The sequence below is a fragment of the Gossypium raimondii genome, chromosome 8 (assembly GCF_025698545.1).
Source record: "Gossypium raimondii isolate GPD5lz chromosome 8, ASM2569854v1, whole genome shotgun sequence".
Classification (NCBI taxonomy): Eukaryota; Viridiplantae; Streptophyta; class Magnoliopsida; order Malvales; family Malvaceae; genus Gossypium; species Gossypium raimondii.
Window position 1 is genome coordinate 23,153,919 of NC_068572.1, and position 18,696 is coordinate 23,172,614.

Below are 18,696 nucleotides of genomic sequence, written 5' to 3' on the forward strand. Positions count from 1 at the left end.
AACAGTAACTTTGGTACCTACAAGATAAGATTGAAACTTGTCAAAAGTAAACACAATAGCAAGTAACTCTTTTTCTATTACTGTGTAATTCAGTTGAGGTCCTATCAGAGTCCAACTTGCATAACAGATGGGATGAAAAACTTTGTTCCTTCGCTAACCCATGATAGCTCCGATCGCGAAGTCACTTATGTCACACATCAATTCAAATGGCAAATCCTAGTCTGGTGTGACTATTATGTGTGCCGAGACTAACCGACTCTTCAAATCATTGAAAGCTCTTAAGCACTCCTCATCAAATTTAAATGTCGTGTCCTTCTCCAATAATTTGCATAAGGGTTTAGCAACTTTGGAGAAGTCCTTGATGAATTTTCGATAGAAACTGGCGTGGCCCAAAAAGCTCCTAACACCCTTAACAGATATTGGAGGTGGGAGTTTCTCAATAACATCTACCTTTGCTTTATCTACCTCGATTCCATGTCTTGTTATCCGATCCCCTAGAATAATACCTTCTCGTACCATGAAATGACACTTTTCTCAGTTAAGTACAAGGTTTGTTTCTTCGCATCGCCTTAGTAATTTAGCTAGATTGGCTAGGCAATCATCATATGTATCTCCTAATACTGAAAAATCATCCATAAAAACTTCCAAATATTTCTCAACCATGTCAGTAAAAATAGACATCATTCATCTTTGAAATGTAGCAGGTGCATTACATAAACCAAATGGCATGTGCCTAAAGGCAAATGTACCGTACGGGTAGGTGAATGTTGTCTTGTGCTGATCTTTTGGTGCTACTGTAATCTGATTATACCCCAAGTATCCATCGAGAAAATAGTAATAGTCTCGCCCTACGAGTCTATCCAACATCTGGTCCAAAAACGGCAAAGGAAAGTGATCTTTCCTAGTTGCCTTATTCAACTTCCGGTAAATTTTTATTTTTAATGACCGTGATACCTCTTTTATTTGGCACACACTGGACCAAACTTACCCATGAACTATCTGAGATGGGGTTCAGTCTACATTGTCCATCAATCGTCCCTTTTGCCATCTTCTAAGATAATTTTGTGCATGCATACAGATGGGCTAATTTCGCAAATATCGGCTATGGTCCATCCGATATCCTTCTTGAATTGTTTCAACACCAGATTGAGTTTTTCTTCTTGCTCAGAAGTTAATTCTGCTGAAACAATCACAGGCAGAGTAGAAGAGTTACCTAAATATACATATTTCAAATGTGAGGGAAGTACCTTCAGTTCTAATTTAGGTGGCTCCTCGATTGACGCTTTTGGTTGGGCATAATCTCTTTTCTCTAACTCCAAAGATTCAAAGTGGGATTGCGGATTAAATCGCCTTTGATTAGCTTCTAACAAAGCTAAGTATTCATTTTCCTCTTCTTCATTTGGAGGATCTGATGTCAAAATTTGTTCCAATGGGTCCTCAACATAGTTGAGTTCCTTCTCCACGATTAAATCCTCTAAATCAGACACTGCAAAACAATCATCAATTGTGTCAGAAAATCACATGGACTTAAAAACGTTAAATGTTACCTGATCATCCTGAACACGCATAGTAAGCTCACCCTTCTGCATATCAATAAGGGTCCTTCCAGCTGCTAAGAATGGTCTTCCTAGGATGATTGGCACTCTTTGTTTGCTTCAAAGTCTAGAATCACAAAGTCAGTAGGAAAGATAAATTTCTCTACACATACCAATACGTCCTCAATTTTTCCTTCTAGATCTGCTAAGGATCGATTTGCTAATTGAAGTGTAACTGTAGTAGGTCTAACTTCACCTATCCCCAATTTCCTATATATTGACATGGGCATCAAGTTGATACTCGCACCGAAGTCACATAGTGCCTTACCATAATATGTTGCTCCAATATTGCAAGGTATGGTAAAACATCCAGAATCCTTCAAACTTGGGGGTAGTTTGTCTTAAAGATATGCACTGTATTCCTTCGTTAGGGCTACCGTCTCAAATTCTCCAAGCCTTCATTTTTTAGACAGGATATCTTTCATGAATTTGACGTAGTTCGGCATTTGTTCAAGTGCTTCAACCAACAAGATGTTGATATGAAGTTGCTTGAGTACGTCTAGGAACTTTTTGAATTGAATTTCCTACTTCTGCTTCTGAAGTCTTTGAGGGTAGGGTGGTGGAGGTTTCTTTACTAGAACTGGTTAATTTGTTTTCTGTGGCAATTCTGCATCTAACGGAGTTATTAGTTGATCAAAATTAGCTGGTTTAGAAGTTACCTTGTTGGATTTTACAGATTCAATTTCTGGTGAAACTGGAATTTCAACACTCGGTTGAACTTCCTTTGAGTCTCAAGCGTTAGCTGGCTCCTTCTCAACTTCGACAGAATTGGGCTCTAAAGTATTTCCACTCCTCAATATTAACGTTATACAATGCTTCATTCCCAGATTCCTTGGATTCTCCCTACCACTAGGTACAACACCTTGTGGTCGGTTTCTGAGTTCAGTTGCAAGCTGACCCACTTGATTCTCCAAATTCCTTAGAGAGGCATCATTTTTCACCATGTATGCCTTCAATAGATTCTCTAGGCTATTGGATTGTTCAGCTTGGGTTGGTTTCTGAGCTTGTTGGGACAAAAAAGGTAGCTGGGTCGATCTAGGTTGGACATAATTGTTAATGGGTCCTGCCCCTTAGTTACTCCAAGAAAAATTCGGGTGATTTCGCCATGATGGGTTATAGAAATTGGATTACATCCCTTGCCTTCCTCGATTTTGGTTTTAGTTACCATTGTAATAAATAGATTCTGGGTTCAATTGACATTATTCAAACAAATCTCCTTCCCCATAATAAACACAGGTTACATTTTCAAATTGAATGAGTGGATGTGCTGCAAAACTATTACACCCATTAGTAGTAAGATTTTTTAACATTGAGGATATTGATGATACTTGAGATGCGAGTGAAGTAAGAGCGTCTACTTCATGTATTCCAGTGACTCGTCTTCCTGATGCTGCTCGATTGGTTGGCCATTGATAATTGTTGCTGGCAATCCTCTCAATGATTTCATAAGCCTCATTATAAGACTTAGAAATGAGACCACCATTAGCAAAAGCGTCCACTATCATCCTCGTGTGAGCATTGAGACCATTATAAAATGTCCCAAGTTGTATACAATGTGGGATTCCGTGATGAGGGCACTTCCACAATAATTCTTTGTACCTTTCCTATGCCTCATACAATGCCTCATCATCAATTTGTTGGAAAGCAGTGATCTCATTCCTTAACTTAGCATTCTTGCTAGGCGAGAAATACTTCATAAGGAATTTTTCTGCTAACTCTTGCCGTATTGAAATTAAGTTTCATGGTAATGAGTTCAACCAAGCTCAAGCTTTGTCCCTTAGCGAATATGGGAACAACTTCAATCGTAATGCATCTTCGAGTACTCTAGCTAACTTCAAAGAATCGCTCACCTCCATAAACAGTCTTAAGTGTAGGTGTTGATCTTCGGTAGGCATTCCACTGAATTGGCCCACTGTCTGAAGTATCTAAAACATGACTGGCTTCAACTCAAATTGTTGTGCCTCAATTTCAGGCCTCCTAATACCCAGATTAAGATCACGAAATACTGGCACGACATACTGTTTTAAACCTCTATCCCTATCATCAGCAATAAGGATAGGATTTTCAACAAGGTTTGCTCCATTTCCTTGATTCAGATTTTCGAAGTTCATCTCTTCAGTCCTTCTCTAACTTGTTTGTCTTCTTCCCTGTCGAAAAGTTTGTTCAATCTCAGGGTCTACAGGGATGAAATCGATGATTCGATCAATACTCATAAACACCTGAAATAATCACAGAAAATTTAACTAAGTTAAAATTTGAACAGAAAAGTAAACCAAAATGCAAAACTAACAACTTCACAAATAATGACTTTTTTAAAACACAGTCCCCAAAAACAGTGCCAAAAACTTGGAATGACAGAAATGTGCAAGTGTACACAATCGCAGTAAGTAATAAAGTGACAAGTAAATATCTAGTTATTGTACCCACAAGGACTGTGAAAAGAATTATTTATGAATGCTATTTAAAACACTTTGGTGAAGAAAAATATTTTGTTTGAAGAGGGTGATTAAAAACTAAGATTTTAAACTAAGTAAACTAAATAAATAAATCTCAAATGCACGATTTCAAAATACGATTTAATCAAGATGAAATAATTGTGTTAGATTAATTACATTTCTTAACTCGAATTATTAAACAAATCTTAATAGGCAAATATGTTATTGCACATACATACTTATTAAATCGAAATAATCTCTTGTACATATCCCTATGTCAATTCAAACAATTAACTCGATTTAATAAGCACATAAAAGACTATGTGAGGTAACAAAGTATCCTTACCTTGAAACATTTTAATGACAATAATCTTGTAAGTTATTTAAGGCAAATGTATCGTCAGATACCGTTGCTAATCTAACCCTCAGCTACCTTAAATAATTAAACATGCAGTGATTAAGTACTGTGTCCATTAATTACAATTTCAATCCGTTTAAATAATTAATTCGTTAGTTACCTAACAATTGTAATGCAAGAATAACTTAGTCATGATTTTACTTAATCAAGCATCTTACCGAGGCCTATAACAACATAAACACAATTTTAATAATTTTAACAAAAAAAATACAATCAACCTAACACGAATTAAATTCAAGCTAAATTGATTAAATTAATCATTCCAAAAAAAATTAAAGAGATAGGGAACAAGAATCAAATCCGGTGTTTTTCCGTGGCTTGACTAGTTGCTCCGTTCTTCCTTCTTTGTTGTCCTCATCGACCAAGGCTGCTATGAACACTTAATTACTACTCCAAATATCTGATGAATGCCCCTTTCTCAAGAGGAGAAATCGGCAAAAGAGCAAGGAAATTTTGGAATGGAAAGAAGAGAGAAAGTGGAGAGAAGAGAGGAAAGATGTGAATGCTTGAGGTGTGTTCTAAAATGACCAGCCTAAGGGGGGTTTTATAGCTAAGGAGGGCTGCTAAAAATAGCTAAAATTATCCGCCAAAGAGCCCTCCCTTGGCTGGCCACACATGTGGCAAGATTGATAGTTTTAACTTTGCTAATTTAGGCTTGGGGCAAATCTATAAAGCCACCAATTGTGGATGGGTTTGAATGCAACTTGAACAAGTCTTCAAGGGCCTCTTTGCAAGCTTAAATAATTAGCTAATAAGCTGATTTGGGTCAGCTCTTGGGACGATTTTTGAGCTGTCCATTTCTTGGTCGGTTCGATTCACTCGGTTCAGTTCAACTGGACCGCTTTTTCATAATTAATTAATAATAATTTATTAACCCAGATTAAATTGGATATAAATTAAAATTAATTATATTATGAATTAATACATATAATTTTGGACCATTTTAGGCTGAAATTTAGTTCGCCTTGATACTTCAAATTGTTTCTCGGTTTTGTACTTCTAGCACTGTCTGCCGAGCCATTTTTTGCCTTTTGTGCAAATCTGTCGAAAATAACCAAAATTCATCAATATTAATTATAAAATTAACTAAAATTAAATATGTTCATATTTTAAGTGCATTTTAATTATTTTGTAAAAATTAATTATTTTTTGACAAGAATTTTATCGAAAGTATATGATTTTAAGTTAAAAAGGATATGTAAAAATGTATAAATATTCGTGTTTCCAGATACCGTCTCAAATTCTCTAAGTCTTCATTTTTTACAGGATATCCTTCATAAATTTGACGTAGTTCGGCATTTGTTCAAGTGCTTCAACCAATGGAATGTTGATATGAAGTTGCTTGAGTACGTCTAGGAACTTCTTGAATTGAACTTCTTGCTTCTGCTTCTGAAGTCTTTGAGGGTAGGGTGGTGGAGGCTTCTTTATTGGAACTGGTTGATTCATGTTCTTTGGCAATTCTATATCTAATGAATTTGTTAGTTTATTAGAATTAGTTGGTTCAGAAATTACCTTTTTTAGATTTTGCAGATTCATGTTCCAGTGAAACTGGAATTTTAACACTCGGTTGAACGCCCACTGAGTCTTAAGCATCAACTGGCTCCTCTTCAACTTCAACAGTGTTGGGCTCTAATGTCTTTTTGCTCCTCTAATGTCTTGTGGTCGGTTTCTGAGTTCAGTTCCAAGCTGGCCCATTTGGTTTTCTAGGTTTTTTAATGTAGTTGCTTGGTTTTGGATTAAGGCATCATTCTAGGCTATGTATGCCTTCAATAAGTCTTTTAAGCCATTGGATGGTTCAAGTTGAGGTTGTTTCTAAACTTGTTGGGTAAAAATAGGTGGCTAGGTTAATCTAGGTTGGACGATCGGTCTAGGTTGGGCGTATTTGTTACTGGGTCCAGCCCCTTGGTTACTCTAGGAGAAATTAGGGTGGTTTAGCCACAATGGGTTATAGGAATTGGATTGTAGTCCTTGCCTTCCTCGGTTTTGGTTCTAGTTACCCATATAATACACAGATTCTAGGTTCGATGGACATTCTTTAAACAGATGTCCTTCCCCATAATAGACACAGGCTACATTTTCAAATTGATTCGGTGGCTGTGCTGCAAAACTATTAAACCCATTAGTGGCAAAAATTTTAAGCATTGAGGATACCTGAGATGAGAGTGAAGTGAGAGCGTCTACTTCATGTGTTCTAGTGACTCGTCTTCTTGACACTGCTCGATTGCTTGGCCATTGATAATTGTTTCTGGCAATCCTATCAATGATTTTATAAGCCTCATTATAAGACTTAGAAAGGAGACCACCATTAGCAGAAGCGTCCACTACCATCCTCGTGTGATCATTGAGATCATTATAAAATGTCTCAAGTTGGATACAATGAGGGATTCCGTGATAAGGGCGCTTCCATAATAATTCTTTGTACCTTTTCCATGCCTCATACAAGGACTCATCATCCATTTGTTGGAAAGCAGTGATCTCGTTCCTTAACTTAGCATTCTTGCTTGGCATGAAATACTTCTTGAGGAATCTTTCTGCTAACTCTTACCATGTGGAAATTAAATTTGGTGGCAATGAGTTCAACCAGTCTCGAGCTCTGTCCCTTAGCGAATATGGGAAAAGCTTCAATTGTAGTGCAACTTTGGGTACTCCAGCTAACTTGAAAGAATCGCTCACCTCCATAAACAGTCTTAAGTGAAGGTGAGGATCTTCGGTAGGAATTCCACTAAATTGTCTCACAGCCTGAAGCATCTGGAACATGATTGGCTTTAGTTCGAACTATTGTGCCTATATTTCAATTTCAGGTCTCCTAATACTCGGATTAAGATCATGAAACACTAGCATGGCATACTGTCTTAGAGCTCTATCCTTATCATCAGTAATAAGGATAAGATCTTCATCAGGGTTTGCTCCATTTCCTTGATTCAAATTTTCGTAGTTCATATCTTCGGTCCTTTTCTGACTTGTTGGTCTTCTTTGCTGTCTAAAAGTTCTTTCAATCTTAGGGTCTACGAGAAGTAAATCAATGATTCGATCAATTCTCATAAACACCTGAAACAAACACAGAAAAATTAATTAAGTTAAAATTGAAAAGAAAAATAAACCAAAATGGAAAATTAACAAATTCACAAATAATGACTTTTTAAAACAGTCCCAGGCAACGACACCAAAACTTGGAACGACGGAAATGTGCAAGTGTCCACAATTGCAACAAGTAATAAAGTGACAAGTAAATGTCGAGTTATCATACCCACAGGGACTGTGAAAAGAATTAATTATGAATGCAATTAAAAACACTTTGGTGAAGAAAAATATTTTGATTTGAGGAGGTGATTAAAAACTAAGATTTTAACTAAGTAAAATAAATAAAAATAAAATAAAATAAAATTTCTAATTCACGATTTCAAAAGATTATTTTAATCAAGATGACATAATTGTGTTAGATTAATTACATTTCTTAACTTAGAATTATTAAACTCATGTTCATGTTGTTACGAATAAATTCACGGTAACTTCGGTAATTTGCTAACTTATGAATATACTTACCTACCAAAATCCATTTATCTCTCAACTATATCTCTATGTCAATTCAACCGATTAACAAATTTTAATACGCAAATGTGTTATTGCACACACATACTTAAAAAATTAAAATAATTTCTTATACATATCTTTATGCCAATTCAAACAATTAATTCAATCTCATAAGCACATAAAAGATTACGTGAGGTAACAATGTATTTCTACCTTGAAACAGTTTAATTACAATAATCTTGCAAGTTATGCAAGGCTAATGTATTGTTAGATGCCGTTGCTAATTTAACCCTCGGCTACCTTAGATGATTAAACATACACTAATTAAGTATCGTTTCAATTCATTAAAACTTCAATCCGTTTATATAATTAATTCATTAGTTACCTTACAATTGTAATGCAAGAATAACTTAGTCATGATTTTACTTAATCAAACATCTTACCGAGGCCTATAACAACACAAACACAATTTTAATAACTCAAGTAGATGAAATGCAATCAACCTAACACTAATTAAATTTAAGTCATATTAATTAAATTAAACATATCAACATCACAAATATTCATAGACATGTTCATCATAACAACAACATAACTAAAAGGATAGGGAACAAGAATAAAATCGGGTATTTCTCCTAGGCTTGACTAGTTTGCTCCGCTCCTCCTTTTCTACTAGTTCTTGTTGAACCGAGGCTTCCATGAACCCTTGAATGCTACTCCAAATGATGGTTGAATGACTCTTTTTCAAGAGGTGAAATTGGCAAAGGAATAGGGGAAGAAAATAAAGAATAATGGAAGGGAATGAAGAGAGAAAAGTGAGAAAGAAGTGAAGAAATTAATGGGTTTGAGATGTGTTTGAAGTGAGCAGCCAAGGAGGTATTTATAGGTTTAGAAGGCTACTAAAAAAAATCAAAATCAGCATCCAGAGACTCCCCCCATGGCTGGCCACACATGTGGCATGTTTGAAGATTTCAAACATGTTATTTTTAGGTATGGGAAAATCTTGAAAGGCATGAATAGTGGAGGGGTTTGAATGCAAATTGAAGAAGTCTTCAAGGGCCATTTTGCAAGCCAAAAAATCTGATTGGGTCAACATGTGGGACGGTTTTGGGCTGCCCAGTGCTCGGTTGGATCGGTTTTCTCGGTTCAGCTCAACTGGGCCTCTTTCATAATTAATTTATAATAATTTATTTAACCCAAATTAATTTAGATTAAAATTAAAATTAATTATATTATGAATTAATACACATAATTTGCACCATTTTAGGTTGAAAAATTAATTTTCCTTAATGCTTCAAAGTTGCTTCTCGGTTTTGCGCTTCTAGTAGCGTCTGCCAAGCTGTTTTTCGCCCTTTGTGCAAACCTGTTGAAAATAATCAAAATTAATAAAAATTTGATAAAAAATTTAATTAAAATTTAACATGTTCATAATTTGAGTGCAATTTAATTATTTTATAATTATTATATATTTTACGACAAGAATTTTACCGAAACTGCATGAATTTGAGTTAAAAAGGGCATGAAAAAGTGTGTATATTTTCGTGTTTCCAACGTGCAAGACAAGAAGAAAAAATTTCACAAATGTTATAATTGCAATAAGAAAGAACACTATATTAAGGATTGCAAACTTCTCAAAAAGAAGCAAGATGCAACAACTTCCAAAGCCAATATGGTGGAGGACATGGACTTAGTGGTCATGGTTATGGAAGGGATCGAGAGTTTAGAGATTGGTATCATTACCAAACTCAACATAGCCATGATCGATAAGTCCTGTAATTGGTGGCTTGACTCTGGAGCTAATGTCCATGTGTGTAATGACCGACATCAATTCAAGAGTTATGAACTAGTGGCAAACCGTGAAGTGCTTATGGGCAACTATCAATCAGTTAAGGTGTTTGGTTAAAGGATGGTGGAACTCAACTTTATATTTGGGAAGAAATTAACTTTGACCAATGTGTTGCATGTTCCCAATGTGAGAAAAAATTTAGTGTGCATGAGTCTTCTACTTAACAAGGGGTTCAAGATTATGTTGGAATCCGATAAGTTTGTGTGATATATATGTAGGAAAAGGATATTATAACGAAGGTATGTTCAAGTTGAGCATTGATATGAATAAAGTCAATTCTACTACTTATATTGTTGAGTCTTATCCTGTGTGGCATTAATGTTTATTAATTTTAAAACTTTACAATATATGCAAAATAATGATTATATCAATCTAAGTAATGATGAGTTTATGGATAAATGTGAACTTTGTATTCAATCAAAAATTACCAAGAAGTCATTTCCTAATAAGTGTGAAAGGAATTCACAAGTGTTAGATTTAATCCGTTTGAATGTTTGTGAATTAAATGGAACTCTAACAAGAGGTGGAAAAAGATATTTTATCACTTTTATAGATGATTTCTCTAGATTTACTTATGTGTATCTCATGAAAAGTAAACACGAGGCTTTTGATATGTTTAAACATTTTAAAAATGAGGTTGAGGATTTGTTTAGTAATAAAATCAATGTGCTTCGTAGTGATAGAGGTGGTGAATATTTTTCAAATGAATTTAATGTATTTTGTAAGGAATAATGTGTGGTACATGAGTGTTCCGCGCCTTATACTCCGCAAAAAAATTGTTTGGCGAAAACAAAGAATCGTACTTTAATGTATATGGTTAACTCGATGTTGTTAAATGCTAAACTTCCATATAATCTATGGGGTGAAGCATTATTGACGGCGTGTTATATCCTTCGCAGAATATCATCGAGTAAATTCAAAGTATCTCCATATGAGTTATGGAAGGGTCGAATGTCAAACTTAGATTATTTCAAAGTGTGGGTGTGTTTGGCTTACTATAGAGTTCCTGACCAACGGAGAAAAAATTTAGGACTAAAAGCCGTCAAAAGTGCATTCGTTGGATATGCCCAACACTCTAAGGCTTACCGTGTTCTTGACTTAGTGTCAAATACGATAATTGAAACAAGAGATGTTGTATTCATTGAAAATAAGGTTTTAGATGATTCAACAGATTCAGAAAAAGAATATCAACCAATGATCTCAAGTGATCAAACCAAAATAAGTCTTTGTGACAATAAGGATATGGAGCTGAGGAAAATTCAAAAAGTGTGAAAAGTAAAGGACTTTGGTATCAATTTCATTTCCTTGCAATTTTTAGCATTCCTTGTTAAGGGAAATAGAGAATCTGTAATTAGGAAGATCCCCATAATGTTTAATGTGAATAGTGATCCACAATCCTATGGTGAAGCTATGACTTCTAAGGATGCGACATTTTGAAAAGAGGCGATCAATGATTAAATGGATTCAATATTGTCCAAAAATACTTGGATAATAGTTGATCTTCCTCAAGGATCAAAGCTTATTGGGTGTAAATGGGTGTTTAAAAGGAAGAATACTCCATCAGGGGGTTCTCCAACCTTTAAGGCTAGGTTGGTGGCTAAAGGATTTAGGCAAAATAAATATTTATATTATTTTGAGACCTATGCACCAGTGGCTAGGATGACCTCCATTAGAATTCTTATAGCACTTACATCTATCCATAAGTTACATGTACATCAAATGGATGTTAAGACAGCTTTTTTGAATGGTGATCGCGAAGAGGAAGTCTACATGAAGCAACCAGAAGGCTTTATGCTTCCTGGGAATGAACATAAGGTGTGTAAGTTGATCAAGTCATTATATAGTTTAAAACAAGCGACTAAATAGTGGCATGAGAAAATTGACTCGGTTATCTTATCATATGGTTTTTTTACATAATGCTACCAATAAATGTATTTACACTAAATTCACCAATAGGTACGGCGTAATTATTTGTTTCTATGTAGACGATTTGTTGATTTTTGGGATGAAGGATCTTAACAAGGTAAATACAATTCTAGGTATAAAGGTGAAAAAGCATGAAAGAGGCTTTGCACTAAGCCAATCTCACTACATTGAGAAAGTATTGGAAAAGTTCAAACACTTGAATATCAAGGATTCGAACACTCCATATGATTCGAACTTAAAGTTAAGTGAAATCGCTTCCTATAATTCGAACTTAAACTTCTTATTTTTGCGCTTATAGGAGTGTCTTGATGCTTCAAAATGCATTCGAACACTCTATAGCGCAACTTGAGTATGCCAGCGCAATTGGAAGTCTAATGTATGAAATGCATTGCACTAGACCCGATATAGCATTTTTTGTATGCAAATTGGTGAGATTTACAAATTTTCCTAGTACGAATCATTGGAAAGGAATTTGTAGGATTTTTGGCTATCTTAAGAAAACTAAAAATTTGGTATTATTCTATAATGATTATCTTGCGGTACTACAAGGTTACTCATATCCGAGTTGGATTACAAGTCTAAGTAACTATAAGTCCACATCAAGATGGATTTTTACGATCAGAGGTAGATCCATTAGTTGGGCCTCCAAGAAACAAACTTGCATATATGGAAACACGAAAATATACACACTTTTTCATGCCCTTTTTAACTCAAATTCATGCAGTTTCGGTAAATTTCTTGTCGAAAATTATAAAATAATTATAAAATAATTAAATTGTACTTAAACTATTAACATTTTTAATTTTAATTAATTTTGATCATTTTCGACAGATTCGCATAAATGAAGGAAATTGGCTCGGTAGACACTCCTATAAGCGTAAAAATAAGAAGCGATTTTGAAGCATCAAGACAAATTAATTTTTCAGCCTAAGATGGTCCAAATTATGAATATTAATTCATAATATAATTAGTTCTAATTTTAATCTGATTTAATTTGGGTTAAATAAGTTATTATTAATTAATTATGAAAAAAATGCCCAATTGAGCTGAACCGAGAAAACCGATCCAACCAAGCACTGGGCAGCCCAACACCGTTCCACATTCTGACCCAATCAGCTTATTTGGCTGATTATTTGTCTTGCAAAATAGCCCTTGAAGACTCCTTCAATTTGCATTCAAACCCCTCCACTATTTATGCCTTTCTAGATTTGACCCTACCTTAAAATAGTAAGTTTGAAACCTTTAAACTTGCCACATGTGTGGCTAGCCACGGGGGGACTCTATGGCTGCCAATTTTTTCTATTTTTAGCAGCCTACTCAATCTATAAATATCCCGCTTGGCTACTCACTTCAAACACATCTCAAACCCTCTCATCCCTTCACTTCTCTCTCACTTTCTCTCTTCAACCCCTTCCATTGTTCTTCATTTTCATCCCCATTCCTTTTATAATTTCACCTCTTCAAAAAGAGTCCTTCAACCACCATTTGGAGCAGCATTCAACTGTTTGTGGAAGCATTGGATCAACAAGAGCAAGCGGAGAAGTAGAAGCGGAGCAAACTAGTCAAGCCTCGGAGAAAGACTGTATTTGATTCTTGTTCCTTATCCTTTTCATTTTATTGTTGTTGTTATGAACATGTCTGATACGATTCACAAAGGCCCAACCCAAACTCAAGAACGTGATGGGCTCAAATTACCACAAGGCCCAATAACGAGGTCAAAGGCCAGACAAATGCGTTCCAAACTAAATGGGACCATTCAGGAATTTGTTAGCAAGGCCTTAGATGCGTACACGAAAGAAAGAGAAAATCAAGATTCACTTTCTTGTTTTTAAAAAAGTCAAGAAACCGAATCTTGCCCCAATTTTGCTGTTTGGAGCGATTTCAAGAATCAAGAAAATCAAGATTTCAAATCTTGGAAATCTTGGTCCAAGAAACCGAATCTTGCAGCCAAAGCGCATTGGATCTCCGTTACGAGCATCAACGAACCAATTTCAGTAGGAGATGGACTACAAGCCCAAGTTCTTGAAGGCAAGGCCCAATAAGATGATTCCAAGCCCAACCAAGAAGTCAGACCATACTTAATTGAAAATCAGGCCAAATTGTTAAAGTGGCCCAATTTGTAAAAATTTTAATTGTTTAATTATCTAGTTTAATTTTTTAGACTTTAGGATTATTACATATGTAAAATTCGGCCCAAGCAACCCATTAAGTGCCTTGGCCGAATTTTCCCTCTCAATTATTAAATTAGGTTTTTTTTAAAGTTTTCCTAATGAGATTAGGAAATAGTTAGAAGGCCCATTAATAGGCATGGCCGGCCACCTTGTATTAGACATTACAATTACATTGAAAATTTTAGATTTGCTTTGAGTGAAAATTCTCTTTGAGTTCTTCAAAAATTTTCTCTTGAGTTTTCTTTAGAAGTAGTTTTAACAATCTTTTTGATTGTGGGAGCCATCTTCAGCCTTCTTCTTGCCATTGTTCTTCATTGGAGGGGAGATTAGAGCCGTTTGAAGGGAGTTGTGAAATCTTTATCGATTTCAAGGCTTCTTAGGACTTTTCTTTATTCTTTTGTTGTTCATTCTTCTTTATTAATTTTTGCTTGTGCCGTTTTGTTGAATAATTTTGGATTAATTGTTCTTGTTTTGTTTCAGCCATTCCAAACTTCAAGATCTGATTCGGCACTTCCTTGGACATAAAAAATCGTTTTTGATTCACAAAAATCCCTCTTTTCTTGCCGTCCAATCCCTAGAACTAGTGTCCATTGATTTCATAATCTGTTTTTAATTTAGTTGTTGTTTTGTGTTCTTTGATAGTTTCGGCTGATTGGAAGTTAATCTTGGGGCTTAATTTTGAGTTCTTGGCTTCCAAGAACATCTATTCATAAGTGTTTTGATTCTTGGCTGTTCTTTATTGATTTAGGGATTTTTAGTTTCCAGATCTAATTGATTCTAATTAAGTTTTGCTGTTTCGTTTCAGATCCAAACGTTTAGAGTTTTCGTAGGAGTTTCACATGACTTGACAACTCGATCTTGGTCCGCACGCAACCCTCTATCAATGTCTATGAATATTTTTGTTCACTTAAATATTAAAATTGTGTTTGTGTTGTTATAGGCCTTGGTAAGATGTTTGATTAAGTAAAATCATGACTAAGTTATTCTTGCATTACAATTGTAAGGTAACTAATGAATTAATTATTTAAACGGATTGAAATTGTAATTAATTGACACAATACTTAATGAATGCATGTTTAATCTTCTAAGGTAGTTGAGGGTTAAATTAGCAATGGTATCTAACGACACATTAGCCTTGCATAACTTGCAAGATTGTTGTGATTAAATTGTTTCAAGGTAGAAATACATTGTTACCTCACGTAATCTTTTATGTGCTTATAAAAATTGAATTAATTGTTTGAATTGGCATAGATATATGTATGTACATTAACACATTTTCTTTTTAAAATTTGTTTAATCAGTTGAATTGACATAGAGATATAGTCAAAAGATAAATGGATTTTGGTAGGTAAGTATGGTCATAAGTTAGCAAATTACCGAGTTGCCGTGAATCTATTCGTAACAACATGAACATGAGTTTAATAATTTTAAGCTGAGAAATGTAATTAATCTAACACAATTATGTCATCTTGATTAAAATCATCTTTTGAATCGTGCATTGAAACTTTTATTTTATTTTTATTTATTTTACTTAGATAAAAATCTTAGTTTTTAATCACCTCCTCAAATCAAAATATTTTTCTTCACCAAAGTGTTTTTAATTGCATTCATAAATAATTCTTTTCATAGTCCCTATGGGTACAATAACTAGACATTTACTGGTCACTTATTACTTGTTGCGGTTGTGTACACTTGCACATTTCTGTCGTTCCAATCTCACATTCAACTATGGACGCTAAATTTATAGCTTTAGCTGCTATTGGCAAGGAAGCAGAATGGCTAAGACATCTCTTGCTAGTTATAAAGTTGTGGCCACAACGTAGGTTCACCATTTTCGTATATTATGATAGTGAATCCACCATGTCTCGAGCATACAATAATGTGTACAATGGAAAGTCTAGACATATAAGTTTGAGACATGAGTATGTGAGACAATTGATAGCGGACGGTGTGATAACTGTTACCTATGTTAAGTCAATTAACAATTTAGCAAATCCATTGACAAAAGGTTTGTCAAGGGCTTTGGTTACGAGCACCACCACTAAGATGGGATTAAAATCATTCTAAGATGGTTAAGTTTCGAGGTTCAAAGGGTAATAACAAGTTATCAAATGACAACATGCACTAAGAATCAGGATTTAGTGTTTATGTTTTAGGAGGATGAGTTTTACTATTAATGGATGGACATTAATTGACATGAAATCCACCTACATGGGCATGAAGTGGTGTTGTTTCAATGAGAGTTTCTTTATGGTTTTCTCTCGTACATGTTGGAAAAATGAAAATTTACACATTTTTACAAACCCTTTTTAACTTAAAATCATACAGTTTCGATAAATTTCTTGTCGAAAAAATAATTAATTTTTACAAAATAACTAAGGTGCACTTAAAATATGAACATGTTGAATTTTAGTTAATTTTATAATTAATTTTGATGAATTTTGGTTATTTTCGACAGATTTTCACAAAGGGCGAAAAATGGCTCGGCAAATACTACTAGAAGCACAAAACTGAGAAGCAATTTGAAGTATCGAGGTGAACTAAATTTCAGCCTAAGACGGTCCAAAATTATATGTATTAATTCATAATATAATTAATTTTAATCTATATCCAATTTAATTTGGGTTAATAAATTATTATTAATTAATTATAAAAAGTGGTACAGTTGAACTGAACCGAGTGAACCGAACCGACCAAGAAATGGACAGCCCAAAAACCATCCCAAGAGCTGACCCAAATCAGCTTATTAGCTGATTATTGAAGCTTGCAAAGAGGCCCTTGAAGACTTGTTCAAGTTGCATTCAAACCCCTCCACAATTGGTGGCTTTATCGATTTGCCCCAAGCCTAAATTAGCAAAGTTGGAACTATCAACCTTGCCACATGTGTGGGCGGCCAAGGGAGGGCTCTTTGGCTGATAATTTTAGCTATTTTTAGTAGCCCTCCTCAGCTAAAGAAACCCCCTTAGGCTGGTCATTTCAAAAACACACCTCAAGCATTCACATCTTTCCTCTCTTCTCTCCACTTTCTCTCTTCTTTCCATTCCAAAATTCCCTTGCTCTTTTGTCGATTTCTCCTCTTGGGAAAGGGACATTCATCAGCTAAGGGTTAGATTAGCAACGGTATCTGACGATACATTTGACTTGTATAACTTGCAAGATTATTGTGATTAAACTATTTCAAGGTAATGATACTTTGTTAGCTCACATAGTCTTTTATGTGCTTACTAAATCGAGTTAATTGTTTGAATTGACATAGGGATATGTACAAGAGATTATTTCGATTTAATAAGTATGTATGTGCAATAACATGTTTGCCTATTAAGATTTGTTTCACCGGTTGAATTGACATAGGGATATAGTCAAGAGATAAATGGATTTTGGTAGGTGAGTATGTTCATAAGTTAGCAAATTAACGAATTACCGTGAACTTAATTTAAAATGTAATTAATCTAACACAATTATGTCATCTTGATTAAATCGTGATTTGAGATTTATTTATTTAGTTCACTTAATTTAAAATCTAACTTTTTAATCACTCTCTTCAAACAAAATCTTTTTCTTCACCAAAGTGTTTTAAATAGCATTCATAAATAATTTTTTTCACAGTCCCTGTGGGCACGATAACTCGACATTTACTTGTCACTTTATTATTTGTTAAGATTGTGTACACTTTCACATTTTTGTCGTTCCAAGTTTTTGGCACCGTTGCCGGGGACTGTGTTATAAAAAAGTCATTATTTGTGAAGTTGTTAGTTTTGCATTTTGGTTTATTTTTCTATTCAAATTTTAACTTAGTTAATTTTTCTGTGATTATTTCAGGTGTTTATGAGTATTGACCGAATCGTCAATTTACTCCCTGTAGACCCTGATATTGAACGATCTTTTCGATAGCAAAGAAGACAAGCAAGTTAGAGAAGGACTGAAAAGATGAACTTCGAAAATCTGAATCAAGGAAACAGAGCAAACCTTGCTCAAAATCCTATCCTTATTGCTGATGATAGGGATAGAGCTTTAAGATAGTATGTCGTGCCAGTATTTCATGATCTTAATCCGGGTATTAGGAGACCTAAAATTGAGGCACAACAGTTCAAGTTAAAGCTAGTCATGTTCCAGATGCTTCAGACAGTGGGCCAATTCAGTGGAATGCCTATCAAAGATCCTCACCTACCCTTAAGACTGTTTATGGAGGTGAGCGATTCTTTCAAGTTAGCCGGAGTACCCGAAGATGCATTACAATTGAAGCTATTCCCATATTCACTAAGGGATAGAGCTCGAGCTTGGTTGAACTCATTACCACCAAACTCAATTTCAACATGGCAAGAGTTAGCAGAAAAATTCCTTATGAAGTATTTTTTGCCTAGCAAGAATGCTAAGTTGAGGAACAAGATCACTTCTTTCCAACAAATGGATGATGAGTCATGGTATCAGGCATGGGAAAGGTACAAAGAATTATTATGGAAGTGCCTTCATCATGGAATCCCACATTGCATACAACTTAAGACATTTTATAATGGTCTCAATGCTCACACGAGGTTGGTAATGGACGCTTCTGCTAGAGGTGCTCTCCTTTTTAAGTCTTATAATAAGGCTTATGAAATCATTGAAAGGATTGCCAGCAACAATTATCAATGGCCAACCAATCGAGCAGCGTCAGAAAGATGAGTCACTGGAATACATGAAGTAGACGCTCTTACTTCACTCGCATCTCAAGTATCATCAATATCCTCAATGTTAAGAAATCTTACTATTTATAGGTGTAATAGTTTTGCAGCAC

General features: G+C 34.8%; 1 protein-coding gene and 3 non-coding genes across 4 annotated transcripts; 2 read left to right on the forward strand and 2 right to left on the reverse strand.

The window, feature by feature from the left end:
- Positions 1 to 3,155: 3,155 nt before the first annotated feature.
- On the forward strand, positions 3,156 to 3,262 carry LOC128032191 (small nucleolar RNA R71). Its single transcript, XR_008188319.1, has one exon. It is a non-coding gene; the product is annotated as a small nucleolar RNA R71 (small nucleolar RNA).
- A 459-nt stretch (positions 3,263 to 3,721) lies between these two features.
- On the reverse strand, positions 3,722 to 7,205 carry LOC105793202 (uncharacterized). Its single transcript, XM_012622128.1, has 3 exons — positions 6,994 to 7,205; positions 6,600 to 6,702; positions 3,722 to 3,814 (listed from the first exon to the last, which is right to left on the reverse strand). The coding sequence occupies exons 1-3, from the start codon at positions 7,203 to 7,205 to the stop codon at positions 3,722 to 3,724; spliced, it is 408 nt and encodes a 135-aa protein (XP_012477582.1).
- On the forward strand, positions 6,832 to 6,938 carry LOC128032233 (small nucleolar RNA R71). The gene has a single exon (XR_008188361.1). It is a non-coding gene; the product is annotated as a small nucleolar RNA R71 (small nucleolar RNA).
- An 11,088-nt stretch (positions 7,206 to 18,293) lies between the features above and the next one.
- On the reverse strand, positions 18,294 to 18,400 carry LOC128032264 (small nucleolar RNA R71). The gene has a single exon (XR_008188392.1). It is a non-coding gene; the product is annotated as a small nucleolar RNA R71 (small nucleolar RNA).
- Positions 18,401 to 18,696: the final 296 nt, after the last annotated feature.

Excerpts from the sequence above, each read along its gene's own strand:
- LOC105793202 (XM_012622128.1), bottom strand. The coding sequence starts at position 7,205 with ATGTTCCAGATGCTTCAGGCTGTGAGACAATTTAGTGGAATTCCTACC. Across the intron at positions 6,703-6,993 it reads CCAAATTTAATTTCCACATG|GATTGCCAGAAACAATTATC; the intron begins GTAAGAGTTAGC and ends AATCATTGATAG. Across the intron at positions 3,815-6,599 it reads TCACTTCACTCTCATCTCAG|GTGTTTATGAGTATTGATCG; the intron begins GTATCCTCAATG and ends TGATTATTTCAG.